Genomic DNA, 19,431 nt, shown 5'->3' with positions numbered 1-19,431 from the left:
GAGCCCTGCACAGAAAGCAGCCAACTCCCCACCTCCACACACACACCCTTGCACAGGCACAGGTCAACCCTCCCCCCCACGCACACACACAGAGCCCTGCACAGAGAGCAGCCAACCCCACACACACCCCTGCACAGGTCACCCCTCCCCGCCCCACGCACACACACAGAGCCCTGCACAGAGAGCAGCCAACCCCACACACACCCCTGCACAGGTCACCCCTCCCCGCCCCACTCACACAGAGAGCCCTGCACAGAGAGCAGCCAACCCCCCCCCCCCCCGCACACACACACACTCCTGCACAGGTCACCCCTCCCTGCCCCATGCACACACACAGAGCCCTTCACAGAAAGCCGCCAATCCCCCCCCACACACACACACACCATTGCACAGGCCAACCCTCCCCCCCACGCACACACACACAGAGCCCTACACACAGAGAGCAGCCAACCTCCCCCACACACACCCACCCCTCCACAGACCCCGATCACTGCCCACACCCCCCCGCACACCATACCAGCTATCCCGGAGCTGGCTGGGGGGCGGGGCAGATCCGCGGGCTGCAGCTCTGCACACCGCCCCCCCCGTGTAGCGGCCTGGCTGATGGAGGGCTGCTGCCCGCCCCACACTCTGAGCCAGCTGGGGCCCCACACTCTGAGCCAGCTGGGGCCGGGGGAGCGGACCGGGCTGGCTGCAGCGTGCCCAGAGCGGCCCCGGGTTGCGCCCAGCGTCTCTCATTGCCTAGCAGCAACAGCTACTGCTTCTGGGAGAGCCACAGAGCTTTGCTTCAGGCAGGGAAGCTGCCTGATCTGTGCGGGGCCCTCTGAGATGCGGGACCCAAGTCAGGGGAATCAGTGGAATCAGCCTAAAGCTGCAGGGAATGGAGCTGTGCAGGGCTGGGAGCCGGGAACCTCCCTCCCCACTGATTGCTCCTGCTGCCCCTTCCAGTCTCTCCCCCGTCTCCCTCCTTCCCCCTCTTCCCTACCCTTGGGCTGGGAGACTTGGTTGTTGGTCCGGTTCCCAGGGCATTCATTCTCCCAGAGCTTGTTCGGTTCCTACAGGCGCTCAGGGGAGCAGAGCCTGGGGGTGTCAGTGAGGGCAGCAGCTCTGGGACTCACAGATCCCCAGGGGCAGAGATGGGGTGAGGAGCGGCTATATCTGAAGAGTATCAGAGGGGTAGCCATGTTAGTCTGAATCTGTAAAAAGCAACAGAGGGTCCTGTGGCACCTTTAAGACTAACAGAAGTATTGGAGCATAAGCTTTCGTGGGTGAATGCCCACTTCATCAGACGGGGCCTCTGTTGCTTTTTAAAGAGTCACATGAACATTTAAAATAAATAATGAAAATCAGTGAAACTGCATTAACCTGTGGATTACAGGAAAGGGAGTGCAATCCAGGCAATCAGGACAGTACTTGCTCCTTGCCCTGACTTTTCCTAATCTGACCATCTCCTTCTCTTGCCTCCACCAGTTCTCTCCTCCTTTGGACACATTTTTTACCCCTCCACGATTTCTCCCATTCTTCCCCTCTCATTTTCTCCCACTTTTAGCACCATTTCCTTGCCGCAGGAAGCAGATTGGGAGGATAGGAAGGGCAGAGTGAGGGCAGTGGCTTCAGCAGATGTCACTGAGCAACCTGCTGTCCATGTGTCAGTATATAACGTCTGCATCTGTAACTTTCACTCTATGCATCTGAAGAAGTGAGGTTTTTACCCATGAAAGCTTACGCCCAAATAAATCTGTTAGTCTTTAAGGGGCCACCAGACTCCTTGTTGTTTTTGTAGATACAGACTAACACGGTTACCCCTCTGATACTTGTCTACACGCTGTGGGTTTCTCTCGGTTCAGGAAGGAGAGAAGGATTCTGGCTGGCGTCCAGCAGCTGAGGGGTTAACACTGTAACGCCAGATTGCTGCTCTGCTTAGTGCTGGGAGGGGAAGTTGCTCTGGCTCTTGCTGCTGCACAGGTGGAGGTTGGACTTCCTGGGTCAAACATTGACTGCTGCCTCCAGCTCCAGCGGGGTCTGTACGGGGACAGATCTGCACTAACCCCCCTCTGTGCCCGGGGGACTTTCTCCGGTGGCTGGAACCAGCCCCAGAGCCGGAGCCTGCAGGTGAGGGGAGAGACCCGGGGGAAAGGGCTGGGGCCGGGCAGGAAAGTGACTCCACACCAACGGCTCCTCCCAGAGCTGCTGCCCTCCCCGACCCCCCCCCCCCCCCCCAGGCTCTGCTCCCCTGAGCGCCTGCAGGAGCCGAGCCAGCTCCGGGAGAGCGAACGCCCCGGGCCCGGCCAGGGACCGAGTCTCCCAGCCCGAGGGGAGGGGGCGGGAGGGAGACAGGGATAGAGACTGGAAGGGGCAGCAGGAGCAATCAGTGGGGAGGGAGGTTCCCGGCTCCCAGCCCTGCCCAGCCCCATTCCCTGCAGCACCCCGGGGCAGACTGACTTTCCGGGGGAGGAGCTGGGAGAGGAAAAGCCAGTTCCTGCCTCTGCCTGGTCCCCGCACTGCTGGGGGGATGCGCTGCCCTGGGGACAGTGTCAGGCGGGATCCCCAAAGTGGCTGCTTTTGTTCTGCTCTTTCAGTATAGCTGGAGCATACAGTGACACTGACAGTGTTGGCTGCACCGTTTCAGTCTAAAGGAAGCTTTTCAGTTCCTTATAACACACTCAGAGTTACTAGACAGGCCTCAGGTCTGACACAGTCTGACAATTCCTATGCTCATTTTAGGGCAGAGAGTCTCTGTCCTGGATGAATTTATTTGGAAAGTTTGATATGGGAAAACACTTAGCTTGTTTTTGAGAAGGGGCCTGGGAAAAGAGCAAATTACAATGTTACCATTTTATTTTTTAAACTAATTCTAGTCCCTTAAGAATTTGGGTAAAAATTTTACATTTGACTGAGAATTCCTATTCAAGAGACAAGGTGGGTGAAGTAATATCTTATTGGACCAACTTCTGTTCATGAAAGAGAACAGCTTTTGAGCCACAGAGGGTATGTCTACACAGCAAAAGCAAAACCCTCAGCTGGCCTGTGATAGCCCACATGGGGCTCTGGCAGCAGGGCTGTTTCATGGCTACCTAGACTTCCTGGTTTAGGCTGGACCCGCCCACCCCACAGGGTGAAAGTGATTAACCACTGGAACAAATGACCAAAGGAAGTGGTGGATTCTCCATCTCTTGATGTCTTTAAATAAACATTGGATGCTTTTCCGACAAATATACTTTAGACAAATGCAGGTCATTGGGCTCAGAACTGGGTAACAGGGTAAAATGCAAGGGACTGTGACATACAAAGGGTCAGACTAGATGATCTCCTAGTCCTTTCTGGCCTTAAGCTGTAGGAATCTTGGGAACTCATCCTAAAACCACTCACACATATTAAATATTAAGCATCTCAGTGGTCCCATTGACTTCACTTACTCTCTGTCACTAATAGTGTTTAAAAGTCTCTGTGGGTTTAGTCCTTGTGGGAGGGGATGGGCTGGGCTGTAAATAAAATGATGAAAGCCAGGATCCTTAAAAAACAGGAGACTAATGTAGAAACCTGTGTTCAGACAGCTCAGTCACTGGCCTGATTATCAGCAAGGCTGGACACTCAGAACTGAGACCCAATGTGGCAGGCTCAGCATTCTTGAAACGCAGGCCACTTATTGAGAGACTTGACTGTGGATTTGGGACTTAACTTTGGGCTGTTTTTTTTTTGTTTTGTTTTTTTAGTGTCTTGGCTCAAGTATTCTCAGGGATGACAGTCTACAGTGTCTGTTGGCAGGGAAGGAGTCTGGGGGAAATCGGGGTGTGTAATGTATTAAACCCCTTCTGAAACCTTCCCTATCTCCCTTCTCACTCTGACAGGTTGCAGAATAAAATCCACATTTGCTCCAGTTCATCCCATCCATGGAGAGACAAGGAAGGGAAATGGCTGCAGCGGAGCCGGTGACCTTCGAGGAGGTGGCTGTGTATTTCACTGAGGAAGAATGGGCCCTACTGGACCTGGGTCAGAGAGCCCTGTACAGGAATGTTATGCAGGAAAATTATGAGACCGTGACCTCACTGGGTAAGGATTCCTGTCCCCTTGGGTATTAGAAACTGGGGGTCTCAGAAGCATCTGGGTCACCTTCTCTTCAGGATTCTTAATTGATCCCCCATATTTCTGTAACGATCAGCCCTGTTAGTCCCTAGATCGTGTGTCTGTGAGACTGTCCCTTCCCATAGGATAGAAGATTGAGGGACATGTTGATGGTGCTATTCTTCCCAGAACCAAGATTTGTAAGTGCACTTTATCTCCATCTTGACTGCATTCTGCCTGAGCCAGATATGTTAGCGGGAGGTGCCAGATGTTCTAGACTCTTCTACCTGTCAGGAAGGCCATGGACCAGAGTCATGAGGCTGGTTGCCATTAGTGTCTCTAGAGCTATCTCTTCTGCCAAGGTGCTGAGTTCTTGAAAGGAGGATGTTGGTCCTGGTGTCTCTTCTTGCCCATGATGGTTCCTCGCACTGAGAGGGGCTGTGTTCAGGGCTGAAGGAGGGTATATGAAGTAATTGGTGGTCTGGGAGTATTCTGTGAGTCTATTGCTGTCCCATGTGAATGTCAGAGGGATGGTCCAGGGAGGTTAGAAGAATATTCACAAGTTGGCACGGTGTTCATAAAAGTGCCACAAGAATGATTTCAAGTTTGGAAAATGTGTCTTAGAGTGAGAGACTTAAAGAGCTCAGTATATTGAGTTTATCCAGGAGAAGATTAAGCGGTATTTTAAACAGAAACATTAGGTATCTACAGAGGGAGATTTCTGACAGCAGAGAGCTCCTTAATCTAGCAGACAAAATCAGAAGGAGATCCAGTGGTTGGAAGCTGAAGCTGGATAAATTCAGACCAGTCGTAAAGTGCAGATGTTTAACAGTGAGGTGAATTAACCATTGGAATAACTTACTCAGGGATGTGGTGGATTCTCCATCACTAAGAGTCTTTGAATCAAGCTTGGATGTCTCTTTCTAATAAATATAGTCTAGCTCAATCACAAGATATGGGCTTGATGAAGGAATCTCTGGGTAAGGTTGTCTGACCTGTCTAACCTACAGGAGGTCAGACTAGATAATCATAATATTCCCTTCTGGCCTTTACATCTGGTAATCTATGTTTGCAGATCTGTAGATTAGTCAGAAATTTGGTCAAGTCCCAATTCAGCAAACTTCTCTATTCACCAAGCACCAATGTGACTCAAGCACTAACTACAAGAGAGCTGCTCGACTAGGAACCTGGGGGTCTATAGGGATTCGCTTGGTGGGATTTCTTTGGATGGAGTTGTCCTGCATCTAAAGAAAAGAAGGGGTGAAACTAGCAGAATAAGGACAATGTTCTGCCAAAAAGCAGACTTTCACAAACTCTGAGAACTTGGTATGTATGGTCCCATAGGAAGAAATGTATGGTCCCATAGGAAGAAATCTAAGGGAAAAAGGAGTTCAGGAGAGCTGGCAGTTTCTCAAAGAAACAATATTTACAAGCCAAAAGCATATCCCAATAACACAGAAAGATAGGAAGAATAGCAAGGGGCCAATATCGCTGCATCAGGAGATCTTTAATGACATGAACATTGAAAAGGAATCCTGCAAAAAGTGGAAACATGGACAACTTGCTAAGGATGAGTATGAAATAACGGAAGAGGCATGTAATGAGAAAATCAAGAAGTCTGAGGCACATTACAAATAGCAAGAGACATAAAAGGCAATGAGAAGTGATCCTGTAAATACATGAGGAGCAAAACAAGAGAAAAACAAAAGACAGTGTAGGCCCACTACTTAGAGGGGAAGGAGGGCTAAAAATGATAACATCAAAAAGGCTGAGTTTTTCATTCCTATTTTCCTTTAGTGTTTAGTAAAAAAGTTAATGTTGACCAGATGCTTAATAGAACTAATATAAAAAATAATGGGGGAAGGAACACAAGCCAGAGTTGAGAGAGAACAGATTGAATACATCTAATTTATTTAAATATTCTTTAAGTCATCGGGGACTGACAAAATTCACCCTGGGGTACTTAAGGAAATAGCTGAAGCAATCTCAAAACTATTAAGAGTTATCTTTGAGAATTCATGGACAGGTGAGGTCCCAGAGACTGGAGAAGGGCAGTCATAGTACTTATCAATAAAAGGGGGAACAAAGACGACTTGCAAATTATAGGCCAATGAGCCTAACTTTGTACCTGTATAGACATTGAACCAAATTATTAAACAATCAATTTGTAAGCACCTAGTGGATAAGTAATAGCCAACATGGATTTGTCAAGAATAAGTCAAGTCCAAAGTGTTACACTGAGGAAGGATAAATCAAATGCACAAATACACAATGTGCAATAGCTGGCTAGGAAGTAGTACTGTAGAAAAGCATTTGGGAGTTACAGTGGATCACAAATTGAATGTGAGCCAACAATGTGATGTAACTGCAAAAAAGGCTAATATCATGCTAGGCTGTATTAAAAGGAGAGTCATATGTATGAATAGAATAGAATCATAGAATAGAATATCAGAGTTGGAAGGGACCTCAAGAGGTCATCTAGTCCAACCCCCTGCTCAAAGCAGGACCAATTCCCAGCTAAATCATCCCAGCCAGGGCTTTGTCAAGCCGGGCCTTAAAAACCTCCAAGGAAGGAGATTCCACCACCTCCCTAGGTAACGCATTCCAGTGTTTCACCACCCTCCTAGTGAAATAGTTTTTCCTGATATCCAACCTGGACCTCCTCCATTGCAACTTGAGACCATTGCTCCTTGTTCTATCATCTGCCACCACTGAGAACAGCCGAGCTCCATCCTCTTTGGAACCCCCCTTCAGGTAGTTGAAGGTTGCTATCAAATCCCCCCTCATTCTTCTCTTCTGGAGACTAAACAATCCCAGTTCCCTCAGCCTCTCCTCATAAGTCATGTGCTCCAGACCCCTAATCATTTTTGTTGCCCTCCGCTGGACTCTTTCCAATTTTTCCACATCCTTCTTGTAGTGTGGGGCCCAAAACTGGACACAGTATTCCAGATGAGGCCTCACCAATGTCGAATAAAGGGGAACGATCACGTTCCTCGATCTGCTGGCAATGCCCCTACTTATACAGCCCAAAATGCCGTTAGCCTTCTTGGCAACAAGAGCACACTGTTGACTCATATCCAGCTTCTCGTCTACTGTGACCCCTAGGTCCTTTTCTGCAGAACTGCTACCTAGCCATTCGGTCCCTAGTCTGTAGCAGTGCATGGGATTCTTCCGTCCTAAGTGCAGGACTCTGCACTTCTCCTTATTGAACCTCATCAGGTTTTTTTCGGCCCAATCCTCTAATTTGTCTAAGTCCCTCTGTATCCGATCCCTACCCTCTAGTGTATCTACCACGCCTCCTAGTTTAGTTTCATCTGCAAACTTGCTGAGAGTGCAGTCCACACCATCCTCCAGATCATTAATAAAGATATTAAACAAAACCGGCCCCAGGACCGACCCTTGGGGCACTCCGCTTGAAACCGGCTGCCAACTAGACATGGAGCCATTGATCACTACTCGTTGAGCCCGACGATCTAGCCAGCTTTCTATCCACCTTACAGTCCATTCATCCAGCCCATACTTCTTTAACTTGGCGGCAAGAATACTGTGGGAGACCGTATCAAAAGCTTTGCTAAAGTTAAGGAATAACACATCCACTGCTTTCCCCTCATCCACAGAGCCAGTTATCTCATCATAGAAGGCAATTAGGTTAGTCAGGCACGACTTCCCCTTGGTGAATCCATGCTGACTGTTCCTGATCACTTTCCTCTCCTCTAAATGTTTCATAATTGATTCCTTGAGGACCTGCTCCATGATTTTTCCAGGGACTGAGGTGAGGCTGACTGGCCTGTAGTTGCCCGGATCCTCCTTCTTCCCTTTTTTAAAGATGGGCACTACATTAGCCTTTTTCCAGTCATCTGGGACCTCCCCCGATCGCCATGAGTTTTCAAAAATAATGGCTAATGGCTCTGCAATCTCACCCGCCAACTCCTTTAGCACCCTCGGATGCAGCGCATCCGGCCCCATGGACTTGTGCACGTCCAGTTTTTCTAAATAGTCCCGAACCACTTCTTTCTCCACAGAGGGTTGTTCACCTTCTCCCCATGCTGTACTGCCCAGTGCAGCAATCTGGGAGCTGACCTTGTGCGTGAAGACAGAGGCAAAAAAATCATTGAGTACATTAGGTTTTTCCACATCCTCAGTTGTGGATGGTTGCCTCCCTCATTCACTAAGGGGCCCACACTTACCTTGATTTTCTTCTTGTTGCTAACATACCTGAAGAAACCCTTCTTGTTACTCTTAACATCTCTTGCTAACTGCAACTCCAAGTGTGATTTGGCCTTCCTGATTTCACTCCTGCACGCCTGATCAATATTTTTATACTCCTCCCTGGTCATTTGTCCAATCTTCCACTTCTTGTAAACTTCTTTTTTGCTTAAGATCAGCAAGGATTTCACTGTTTAGCCAAGCTGGTCGCCTGCCATATTTACTATTCTTTCTACACATCGGGATGGTTTGTTCCTGCAACCTCAATAAGGATTCTTTAAAATACAGCCAGCTCTCCTGGACCCCTTTGCCCTTCATGTTATTCTCCCAGGGGATCCTGCCCATCTGTTCCCTGAGGGAGTCAAAGTCTGCTTTTCTGAAGTCCAGGGTCCGTATTCTGCTGCTCTCCTTTCTTCCTTGTGTCAGGATCCTGAACTCGACCATCTCATGGTCACTGCCTCCCAGGTTCCCATCCACTTTTGCTTCCCCTACTAGTTCTTTCCTGTTTGTGAGTAGCAGGTCAAGAAAAGCTTTGCCCCTAGTTGGTTCCTCCAGCACTTGCACCAGGAAATTGTCCCCTACACTATCCAAAAATTTCCTGGATTGTCTGTGCACCGCTGTATTGCTCTCCCAGCAGATATCAGGGTGATTAAAGCCTCCCATGAGAACCAGGGCCTGCGATCTAGCAACTTCTGCTAGTTGCCAGAAGAAAGCCTCGTCCACCTCATCCCCCTGGTCTGGTGGTCTATAGCAGACTCCAACCACGACATCACCCTTGTTGCTCACACTTCTCAACTTTATCCAGAGACTCTCAGGTTTTTCTGCAGTTTCATACCGGAGCTCTGAGCAGTCATACTCCTCTCTTACATACAATGCAACTCCCCCACCTTTTCTGCCCTGCCTGTCCTTCCTGAACAGTTTATATCCATCCATGACAGTACTCCAGTCATGTGAGTTATCCCACCAAGTCTCTATTATTCCAATCACATCATAGTTCCCTGACTGTGCCAGGACTTCCAGTTCTCCCTGCTTGTTTCCCAGGCTTCTTGCATTTGTGTATAGGCACTTAAGATAACTCATCGATCGTCCCTCTTTCTCAGTATGAGACAGGAGTCCTCCCCTCTTGCGCTCTCCTGCTTGTGCTTCCTCCCAGGATCCCATTTCCCCACTTACCTCAGGGCTTTGGTCTCCTTCCCCCGGTGAACCTAGTTTAAAGCCCTCCTCACTAGGTTAGCCAGCCTGCTGGCGAAGATGCTCTTCCCTCTCTTCGTTAGGTGGAGCCCGTCTCTGCCTAGCACACCTTCTTCTTGGAACACCATCCCATGGTCAAAGAATCCAAAGCCTTTTCTCCGACACCACCTGCGTAGCCATTCGTTGACTTCCACGATTCGACGGTCTCTACCCCGGCCTTTTCCTTGCACAGGGAGGATGGACGAGAACACCACTTGCGCCTCAAACTCCTTTATCCTTCTTCCCAGAGCCACGTAGTCTGCAGTGATCTGCTCAAGGTCATTCTTGGCAGTATCATTGGTGCCCACGTGGAGAAGCAGGAAGGGGTAGCGATCCGAGGGCTTGATGAGTCTCGGCAGTCTCTCCGTCACATCGTGTATCCTAGCTCCTGGCAAGCAGCAGACCTCTCGGTTTTCCCGGTCGGGGCGGCAGATAGATGACTCAGTCCCCCTGAGGAGGGAGTCCCCGACCACCACCACCCTCCTCCTCCTCTTGGAAGTGGTGGTCGTGGAACCCCCATCCCTAGGACAGTGCATCTTTTGCCTTCCAATCGGTGGAGTCTCCTTCTGTTCCCTTCCCTCAGATGGGTCATCTAGTCCACTCTCCGCATTAGTACCTGTAGAGAGAACATGGAAACGATTGCTTACCTGTATCTCCATTGCTGGTGCATGGACGCTCCTCTTTCTCCTTCTGGAGGTCACATGCTGCCAAACCTCCTCACAATCCTTCTGTCCCTGCTGCGCCTGCTCTGAATCTTCAGAACATTGTGGCCGTAGAAGCATCTCCTGACGTCTGTCCAGGAAATCTTCATTTTCCCTTATGCAACGCAGAGTCGACACTCGTTTCTCCAGCCCTCGAACCTTCTCTTCCAATATGGAGACCAGCTTGCACTTTGTACAGACAAAGTCGCTTCTGTCCTGTGGACACGTAGGTAATTGTCCCTCTCTATTTGGCACTGATGAGGACTCATTTGGAGTACTGTGGACACTTCTGGGTGCCTCACTTTTGCAAAGATGTGGACAAATTGGAGAGAGTATAGAGGAGAGCAAAAAAAAATTATGAAAGGTTTTGAAAAATTATGACCTATGAGAAAAGGCAAAAAGAAGTGGACATGTTTAGTCTTGAGAAAAGAAGACTGAGTGGGAGACCTGATATCAGTCTTCAAATGTGGGAAGGGGTGTTATGAAGAGGAAGGTGATCGATTGTTCTCCATGTCCACAGAACGTAGGACATGAAGTGATGGGCTTAACCTGCAGCAAGGGAGATTTAGGTTTGATATTAGGAAAAACTTTCTATCTGTAAGGACAGTTAGGTAATGGAACAGGTTACCAAGGGAAGTTGTGAAATCCCAGGTTTTGTCTACACTACACAGCTTTTTAGGAGAGCACTCCTGCCGACAACATGCTGTTCACACTGGCACTTGTCATGGCAAAACTTTTGTCTTTCTGATGGTGGGGGTGTTTAACACCTCTGAAAGACAAAAGTTTTATCATTCAATCGCCAGTGTAGACAAAGAGCCAGTCACTGGTTGCTTTTAAGAACAGGATAGACAAACATCTGTCAGGGTTGGTCTTGGGGTACCTGGTTCTGTCTCAATGCAGGGGGCTGGGACAGATGAGCTCTTGATGTTCTTTTCAGCAACACATTTCTATGATTTGAGCCAAGGTGGGAGAAGAACATCTAATCACAGCCAGAGCTGTCCTCTCTGGCTCTGAGGTGTATGGAGCAGGCTAAGGGGGTAGGAAAAGCCAATATCGGGCCTGAGGTGTGAGCCAGCCGGACCCCAGCAGGAGCAGATCAGGTCTTATGGATAATGGGGAAGGGATGAATGACAGTTGATCAGCAAGCGCAGGGGGGCCCTTTTGCTGGTCCATCATGACTCATGGAGAGCTCTTTGCTTCCTGCGTTGGACAGGGGGCAGGTGTCTAGTAATCTTTTTCCAGGCCCTGGATGGTGTTTCCTCTGTTTATTTCTGAACAGCTTGTCATTGGGAGAGAATCTAGGGTCCCTAATCAGGTGACACAGCCCTGTGGAGCTAGGTGCTGCATGGATGCAGACTAGGAGAGAAGTCTCCATACCAAAGAGTTGATGGTCTGAGTAATATCCTCCTGTTCTACCTTGTGTTGAGAAGAGTTATAGAGGTGGGTGGGGTGGGGGAGATGTGACTGTAAATGATGGAGGCTAAGTCATACCCCAGGTACCTTCAGAGTGTAGCAACTCCGCTCAGCTCCTCAGGGGAATAAGTCAGGGCCATTCCCTAGGCAGAGTGGGTGAACCCTTGCTCCAGAGCAGTGCATCATGGGATCTTGTACGATTTATAACCCAGTCCCCGTAGGGTTGGGAGTAGGGAGAGGAAGAAGCCTCTGTGGGTGAGCTGCTCAGATCCTTGGTTTGGAAGTAATAACAGGCCTGAGCTTAATGACCAAGATCAACACTTGTTTCCTCACCCCCTCTGCCAAGCAGGATTCCCAGTTTCCAAACCTGATGTGATCTCCCAGCTGGAACAAGGGGAGAGGCTGTGCATTTCTGATCTCTGGGACTATGAGGAAAGGGAGATTCTGAGAGACCCCCACACAGGTGAAAAATCAATTAAACTTACTCAGAAATCAGTTATTCTGTCATCCTGGTAGATGTCACGTATGCATTTTCATCAAACTTGTCTGACCCTTCAGCCCCTGCCTTCATCTGTGCTCATAGCATGTGGAGGAAGAATGGGTCCCCTCCTATGGGAAAGGGTATGGGGGGAGCAGGATTCAGCTCCCGATAGTTCAATCTCCCCAGCTGTTATTTGGGTTTGTTCTCCCCTTTCCTATTTCCCTTTCTGAGGTTCCCTGTCCATGGCACAGGGACTGACTCCTGTCTGGATTTGCTCTCTGTTCCAGCAGGTGATGGGATGGTGAGTGAGAATGAGGAGGAAAATCCTCAGCAGGAAGGTCCTGAGCGAGTGGAGCCACAGGGAATAGTATCAGGAAGAGCTGAAGGGCATGTTTCCCAGAGTCCTGAGCAGGGAGAAGCCTGTGAAATTCAGCGCAGACCAAAAAGGAAGCAGGGAAACCACTCAGAGGAGAGATTGGGTAAATCCACTCACAAGAGCAGAGGCATCAAGAAAATCAAAGAAACTGTTCAACAGAGAATCCCCACTGGAGAGAGTCCCTACTCATGTGGTGACTGTGGGAAAAGCTTCAGTCAGAGCTTAACCCTTATTCACCATCAGCGAATCCACATGGGAGAGAAACCCTACAAATGTAATGAGTGCGGGAAAAGCTTCAGTGTGAGCTCAAAGTTTCTATTACATCAGAGAACTCACACAGGAGAAAGACCCTATGACTGCCCCGTGTGTGGGAAAAGTTTCAGTGTGAGCTCCAACCTTATTCAACATCAGAGAATCCACACGGGAGAGAAACCCTATAAGTGTCCCGACTGCGGGAAAAGCTTCAATCAGAGTTCAAACCTTCTGTCACATCAGAGAATCCACACGGGAGAGAAACCTTTTGAATGTCTCGAGTGCAGGAAAAGCTTCAGTCGTAGATCAACCCTTCTATCACATCAGAGAATCCACACAGAAGAGAAACCCTATACCTGTGCTGAGTGTGGGAAAAGCTTCGGTCACAGTGCACATCTTACTAGTCACCAGAGGACCCACACAGGAGAGAAACCCTACAAATGCAGTGAATGTGGGAAAAGCTTTAGTCAAAGCTCAAACCTTTATACACATCAAAGAATTCACATGGGAGAGAGACTCTATAACTGCCCTGACTGCGGGGAAAGCTTCAGACTGAAGTCAACTCTTGTTACTCACAAGAGAATCCACATGGCTGAGAAACCCTTTAAATGCCCCGAATGTGGGAAAAGCTTCAATGCGAGCTCAGCCCTTAGGAAACATCAGAGAATCCACAGTGGAGAGAGACCCTATAAGTGTCTTCACTGTGGGAAAAGTTTCTGTAGCAGCTCAGCCCTTTGTAATCATCAGAGCACCCACCTTGATGACAGACCCTACAAATGCAATGAGTGCAGGAAAAGCTTCAGTCAAAGTTCCAACCTTATTCAGCATCAGAGAATCCACACAGGAGAGAGACCCTATAACTGCTCCGACTGTGGGAAAAGCTTCAGTCGGAAATCAACCCTTATTAAGCATCAGAGAACCCACGTGGCGGAGAGAGACCCTATAAGTGAGAGAAATGTGGGAAAGGCTTCAGTGAGAGCTCAAACCTCATTACATATCAGAGAATCCACACGGGACACAACCCCTAGGAATGGGTCATGTGTATAAGACCTCTGTTGAGTACCATGAACCTCAAAGGGTCAGGCCAGGCTGGAGTGGCCCTGTAATGAGGACCTGCAATAGTTAGTTAGTAAAGCAGAGAATGAAATCACATGCCTGGAACAAAGCTGTGTAGACCAAGAGGCTGAGATAAAATTCCCATGTTGTCATGAGATTTGTTTATTGCACTCCCGCCCCACACACACACTCCCACACATACCTCGCCATGTACCCCTTACGTCCACACACCACCCCCACCCATATACATCTGACTCATACCCCTAGGGCTATGATTCCCAGTGGGGGGCGGATGCTGTTTGCTCAGGGGAACAACATCCTTGACTTCCAAAAGAAAGTGAAATTGTCTTTCTACATGCTTCAGTACAAAAAATGTTCTTCCCATACTTTAAAGCTCCCTCTCTCTTCTCTGGGCCATCAGATAATCAGAAGGATTTTTAATGATATGCAAGAAGGAATAGTAATAGCACAGCTGCAGGAAGGGAAACTAAACCCATCCGAAACCTAACCGGTACTGAAGTCTACTCAGAACCCTTACCAATTCTGAAATAAGGGAAAAAATCTTGCTCTTCAAATAGCCACGACAAACCCATCAGTGAAATTTATAATCTTAAAAAATAAAAAGTGGAATGGCTCATCAAGGGCATCTGCTTACTTTTAAAAGAAATAATGAGTCCTTTGGCTGCCAGGCAGAAATGAGGGAGAGTTGCAGAACAGGTGTTCGTCAATCATGCTGGGCAGCAGGAGGAGCACACTCAAAGCACAACAGAAAAACCTGGAGGAAAAAAAAACCCTTTCTCATAGAATCGTAGAAATGCAGGGCTGGAAGGGACCTTGAGAAGTCATCAAGTCCAGCCTCCTTCTCCATGGCCAGCGGACCAAGTAAACCTAGACCATCCCTGACAGGTGTTTGTCCAACTTGTTTTTAAAAGCTTCCAATGATGGGGACTCCTTGACCTCCCTTGGAAGCCAATTGAAGAGCTTAACAACCCTTATATTTAGAAAGTTTTTCCTGATATCTCACCTAAATCTCCCTTGCTGCAGATTAAGCCCATCACTGCATGTCCTACCTTCAGTGGACATGGAGAACAATTGTTCACCATCCCCTTTATAACAGCTCTCAAGACTAAACATGCCCATTTTTTAAATCTTTACTCATAGGTCAGGTTTTCTAAACCTTTTATCATTTTTATTGCTCTCCTCTGAGCTCTCCCCAATTTGTCCACAGTATTTCAGTTGGGGCCTCACCAGTGCTGAATAGAGCAGGACAATTACTTCCTGTGTTTTACATACAACACTTCTGTTAATAGACCCCAGAATCATATTAGCCTTTTTTGCAGTTGTCACATTGACGACTCAAATTCAGTTTGTGGTCCACTATACACTCCCCCTCTTCTCCCTCCCTCTCCCCCCGCCCTGGTTCTTTTCAGTAGTACTACCACCCACACAGTTGTTTCCCATTTTATTGTTCTGCATTTGCTTTTTCCTTCCTAAGTGAAGTCCTATGCACTTGTCTTTATTGAATTTCATCTTGTTGAATCCAGACCAATTCTCCAATTTGTCAAGGTCATTTCGAATTTTAAACCTGTCCTCCAAAGTGCTTGCAACTCCTTCTAGCTTGCTGTCATCTGTATATTTTATAAGCATACTCTCTACTACATTATCGGGTCATTAATTAAAATATTGAATAGTACCAGACCCAGGACTGACCCTGGTGGGAACCCACTAGATATGATCTCCCAATTTGACAGTAAACCATTGATAACTACTCTTTGAGTATGGTCTTTCAACATGTTGTGCACCCACCTTATAATAATTTCCTTTAGATCACATTTCCCTAGTTTGCCTATGAAAATGTCATGTGGAACTCTGTCAAAAACCTTACTAAAATCAGGTTATAACACATCTACGGCTTCCTCCCAGCCACTAAGTCAGTAATCCTATCAAAGAAGGAAATTGAATTGGTTTGGCATGATTTGTTCTTGACAAATCTATTGTGACTATGCCTTATAACCTATTATCCCCCAGGTGCTTACAAAATGATTAATACTTTGCTCCAGCATATTTACATCTAGTGAAGATAAGCTGACTGATCTATAATTCCCCAGGTCCTTCTTGTTCCCTTTTTTAAAGATAGGTACCATGTTTGCCCTTCTCCAGTCTTCTGGTGCCTCACTGTCCTCCAGAGGTTCTCAAAGAGAATTGCTAATGACTTGGAGATTGCTTCAGCTAGTTCTTTACCTACCCTGGGATTCATTTAATCAGGGCCTGCTGACTGGAATACATCTAATTTATCTAAATATTCTTTAACCTAGTCTTACCCTATTTTGGTTTGCTTTCTTTCCCCCGGTTGTCAATATTAATTGTGTTGAGTATTTGGTCATCATTAATCATTTAAGTGAAGATTGAAGGAAAATAGGCATTAAGTGTCTATTGATGCTCTCCTTCCTGCTAAGTAGAGTGCCCACACTTTTTGTTGTCTTTCTCTTGCTCCTATGTATTTAAAGAACCTCTTCTTATGGACTTTTCTGTCCCTTGCCATGTGTAACTCATTTTGTGCCTTAGCCTTTCTGCTTTTGTCCCTATATTCTTGTGCTGTTCTTTTGTACTACTCCTTATTGATCTGACCATGTTTCCACTTTTTGTAGGATTCCTTTTTGATTTTCAGGTCATTTGGAATTAAGCAAAAAACCGGCAGGCTGCAACTTTGTTTAAAAAAACCCAACAACAATAAAAGTCTTAAAAGAAAACCCAAAACATCAGTGCAACTTTGCTTTTTAAAAGCAATGTTGGCACAGAACCCAACATACTAGGTGGGTAGCCACCTAAGCTGCCCAGTGGAGGATGCCACCGGGAGAGGAGTCTTCTAAGCCCCATCCCTTTTATGGAGATAGATGCCTGCCTCTTCCTTTAAGTCAGGAACTGGGGAATTTAGATGTTCCTCTGCTAATGGGGTTTGATACAGAAGTCACATTCAGAGGCCACCTATCTCCACACAACACAGCTGGGAAGGAAGCAGATGGAGGAGCTCTTTCATAACCTTTAGCTTCATGGCTATTTTATTCACCCAGGATGTGGGAGACACCTAGTTCATGTCCCCCCACCCCCACCTGCTGAGGCAAAGGGATTTGAACAGGGATCTTGCACTTCTCAGGAGAGTGGCTGAACTACCAAAGTATGGGATACTCTGATGTGAGTGTCTCATTGTCTCTCCTAGCAAAGCAGTTCCACTGTATATAAATACTTAAGGAGTCATTGGGCCAGAGTGAGAGTGTGAGAATGATTCCACAGCCTGTGGGTCAGGGCATCCACCGATAAGGTGGGTGACTCTGGATCCAATCCCCCTTCTCCAATGATTGTAAGATCCTAAGTCCCATCACTCACCACAAAGAAGGCTGTATGCTGAACAGCAGAAGGAAGGGTGAGAAATTGCACCTGCTTCAAAGCGCAGAAAGATTTAGGAAATCAAAACTTGCTGCTACAATTCCATAGGGATTTTCAGTGCTTCAAAGAAACAGAGCCTTAAAGAACATAACTAGAGTAAGATAGGGTTTGAATCTGACAACATTGCAGGTTTTGACTGCTTTAAACTGCATGCTGTAACCTGTAGCTGCCAGACTTATTGTTCACACCATGGGAGTGTGGTGCTGGATGCACTTAACTTTGCTTACTAAATTATCTGGCTTACTGCTTAAAAGAGCTACCCTTCAAATTTTTGGTTTGATGAGAACATAACTAAATCTCAGCTGTGCTGATTGTGTTACTGTATCTTTGTGGAAATTAATACTTTTGTTGTCTTGTTTCAGGTCCTATCTTGAAGTGTTACTAAGAACTAGCAACTTTGTTAATCACTGTTCTACTCTTTCCTGGATTTTTCCCTCAGCACCTCCAGCTGTGCGGTTTTTGCATGTGTGAGTGAGAATTAAATGCCAGTGAGATCTCACCCTTGTAACATTACACTGTGTGTGAGAGAAGTTATTGTCTAACTTCAAAAATCTCTTCGTCAGTCTTTATTTGTGTGTGTTCTAAACTTTAGTATAATTTTGTACTAACTTCAGTTGTGTTGTGTGTTTCTAACTACAGAATGATCTAATATGTTTATATCTTACACTCCACACAAACCTTTTCCCAATCTTGGAGTAAGAATTTAACCAGTTCTTATTTTACATTTGTCAATTTTATATACCAGTAGCAGGGTATGGTACTTTGTGATAGTTCTCTTTCTATATTTGAATGTTACAATGTTTACCTATTGGTGTATGGAATTACCTTTAATAATCTCTCTCTCTCTTCCCCCTCCCCCCTCCCCCCACCAATTAACTCAAATACCAGGATCTCCCTGCAATATAGCACCTTTCAACTTTCTAAGAAAACTCCCTCGGTCTCCTTGACTAACTTTAATTTGAATACCTTGGTTAATCAAACTGCTTTCTGAACTTTCACCCTTGTAAAATTGCCTATTAACGCCATCAAACCAAAGCTAATCCTCTCTCATCTGCATTGTTGTATAATAATCAAATTGGGTGATTCTTGTACCTCATTTATTATATGTGTCATTGTAACCATTTCCAACTAGATACGTGTGTCTAAACACGGCTGAATTTCGAGCTGTGGTGATCATATGACTTGCGAATTTGCCTTAAATCATGCTTAGCCTCACAATGCTACCTTTTAAAGACAGAAATAAAAGATGTAGTAATGGTTTTGGTAGATTTTGTGCTGTTTACACTACTTTCAGTGTTATTGTTACTATTCAACCTATCTAGTTTCATCCAAATTTGTTTTGAGTTTAAACGTTTTAATATCAAGTTGAATTATAGTGTTTGTAATCCAGTTACTTTACTGAGGTTATACATAGTTATCTGAAATGTTTTCTTTAAGATTAGCTGTTAAATTCTGTTGATAATACTTAGCTACAAGTGAATTTTATTGGGGGGGGGGGGGACTGTTGATGCTTGTTAGTATCCTAAGTTATTCTATTTTAGAATTTCAAGTTAGTTAAGAGGTTATTTTAAGAGTTCATACATTGTATCATTTGTTTGATTTACCTTTTTTCAGTTGGTGTGTCTCAATTGGATAATCCTTGTGGATTTAATTTTTTGTTGGTTTCTTCAATCAGTTTTGAGTACTTAAATAAATGTTTCCCTATTTTAAATTTGAGTTCAGTTGTTTTGTTTTGGGCTGTACTTTAGTATAAAGGAAGCAGAATCCTTTGTTCATTTTTATGTGGTTACTCCTGGATTGCAGTCTCATTCTTCTTAGCAAATGCCCAACATGCCTGAGGTGGCAAGTGACCAGAATTCATCACTGATTTTGGTCGCTGCAGTCTCATTAATAACCATAATCAATCATTCTGTGTTGGTTTGGTTTTCCTGAAATAGTCATATGAGAAGCAATTCATTAATACTTCCATCTCATTAATGGTTTCTCCCAATTATGAATTTTTATACTTATTTGGTTCTTTTACTTTGAAAATCACCTGCCATCCAACCCCTTTCTACCCCCACTCCTGTCATTTTCAGAGCCAGTTTATCCATTGCCTTCCTGGCTTATGAACCATTTTCCTGGCCCTTGGATGAAATGAAGCATCCACCGAACCCCAGCATGAGGGAGTTTGGAGCCAACCACATGGGCAGTTTGGAGCCAACCACAGA

The 19,431-nt window shown here is 46.3% G+C and overlaps 1 protein-coding gene across 6 annotated transcripts; it reads left to right on the top strand.

Moving 5' to 3' along the window:
* The first annotated feature begins 1,947 nt into the window (after positions 1–1,947).
* On the top strand, positions 1,948–18,932 carry LOC101950676 (zinc finger protein OZF-like). 6 transcript variants are annotated; one of them, XM_042847427.2, is made up of 4 exons: positions 1,948–2,112; positions 3,849–4,050; positions 11,962–12,075; positions 12,384–18,932. In XM_042847427.2, the coding sequence occupies exons 2-4, from the start codon at positions 3,891–3,893 to the stop codon at positions 13,766–13,768; spliced, it is 1,659 nt and encodes a 552-aa protein (XP_042703361.1). In that variant the 5' UTR covers positions 1,948–2,112; positions 3,849–3,890; the 3' UTR covers positions 13,769–18,932. The 6 variants fall into 6 exon arrangements, with proteins under 6 accessions (XP_042703361.1, XP_042703358.1, XP_042703363.1 ...); XM_042847424.2 differs by having other exon boundaries at positions 12,381–18,932; XM_042847426.2 differs by having other exon boundaries at positions 1,979–2,020; positions 12,381–18,932.
* Positions 18,933–19,431: the final 499 nt, after the last annotated feature.

This window comes from Chrysemys picta, chromosome 12 (genome assembly GCF_011386835.1).
Source record: "Chrysemys picta bellii isolate R12L10 chromosome 12, ASM1138683v2, whole genome shotgun sequence".
Classification (NCBI taxonomy): Eukaryota; Metazoa; Chordata; order Testudines; family Emydidae; genus Chrysemys; species Chrysemys picta.
Note: the sequence above shows the minus strand (reverse complement) of the source record. Positions and strands in the feature narration are given on the sequence as shown.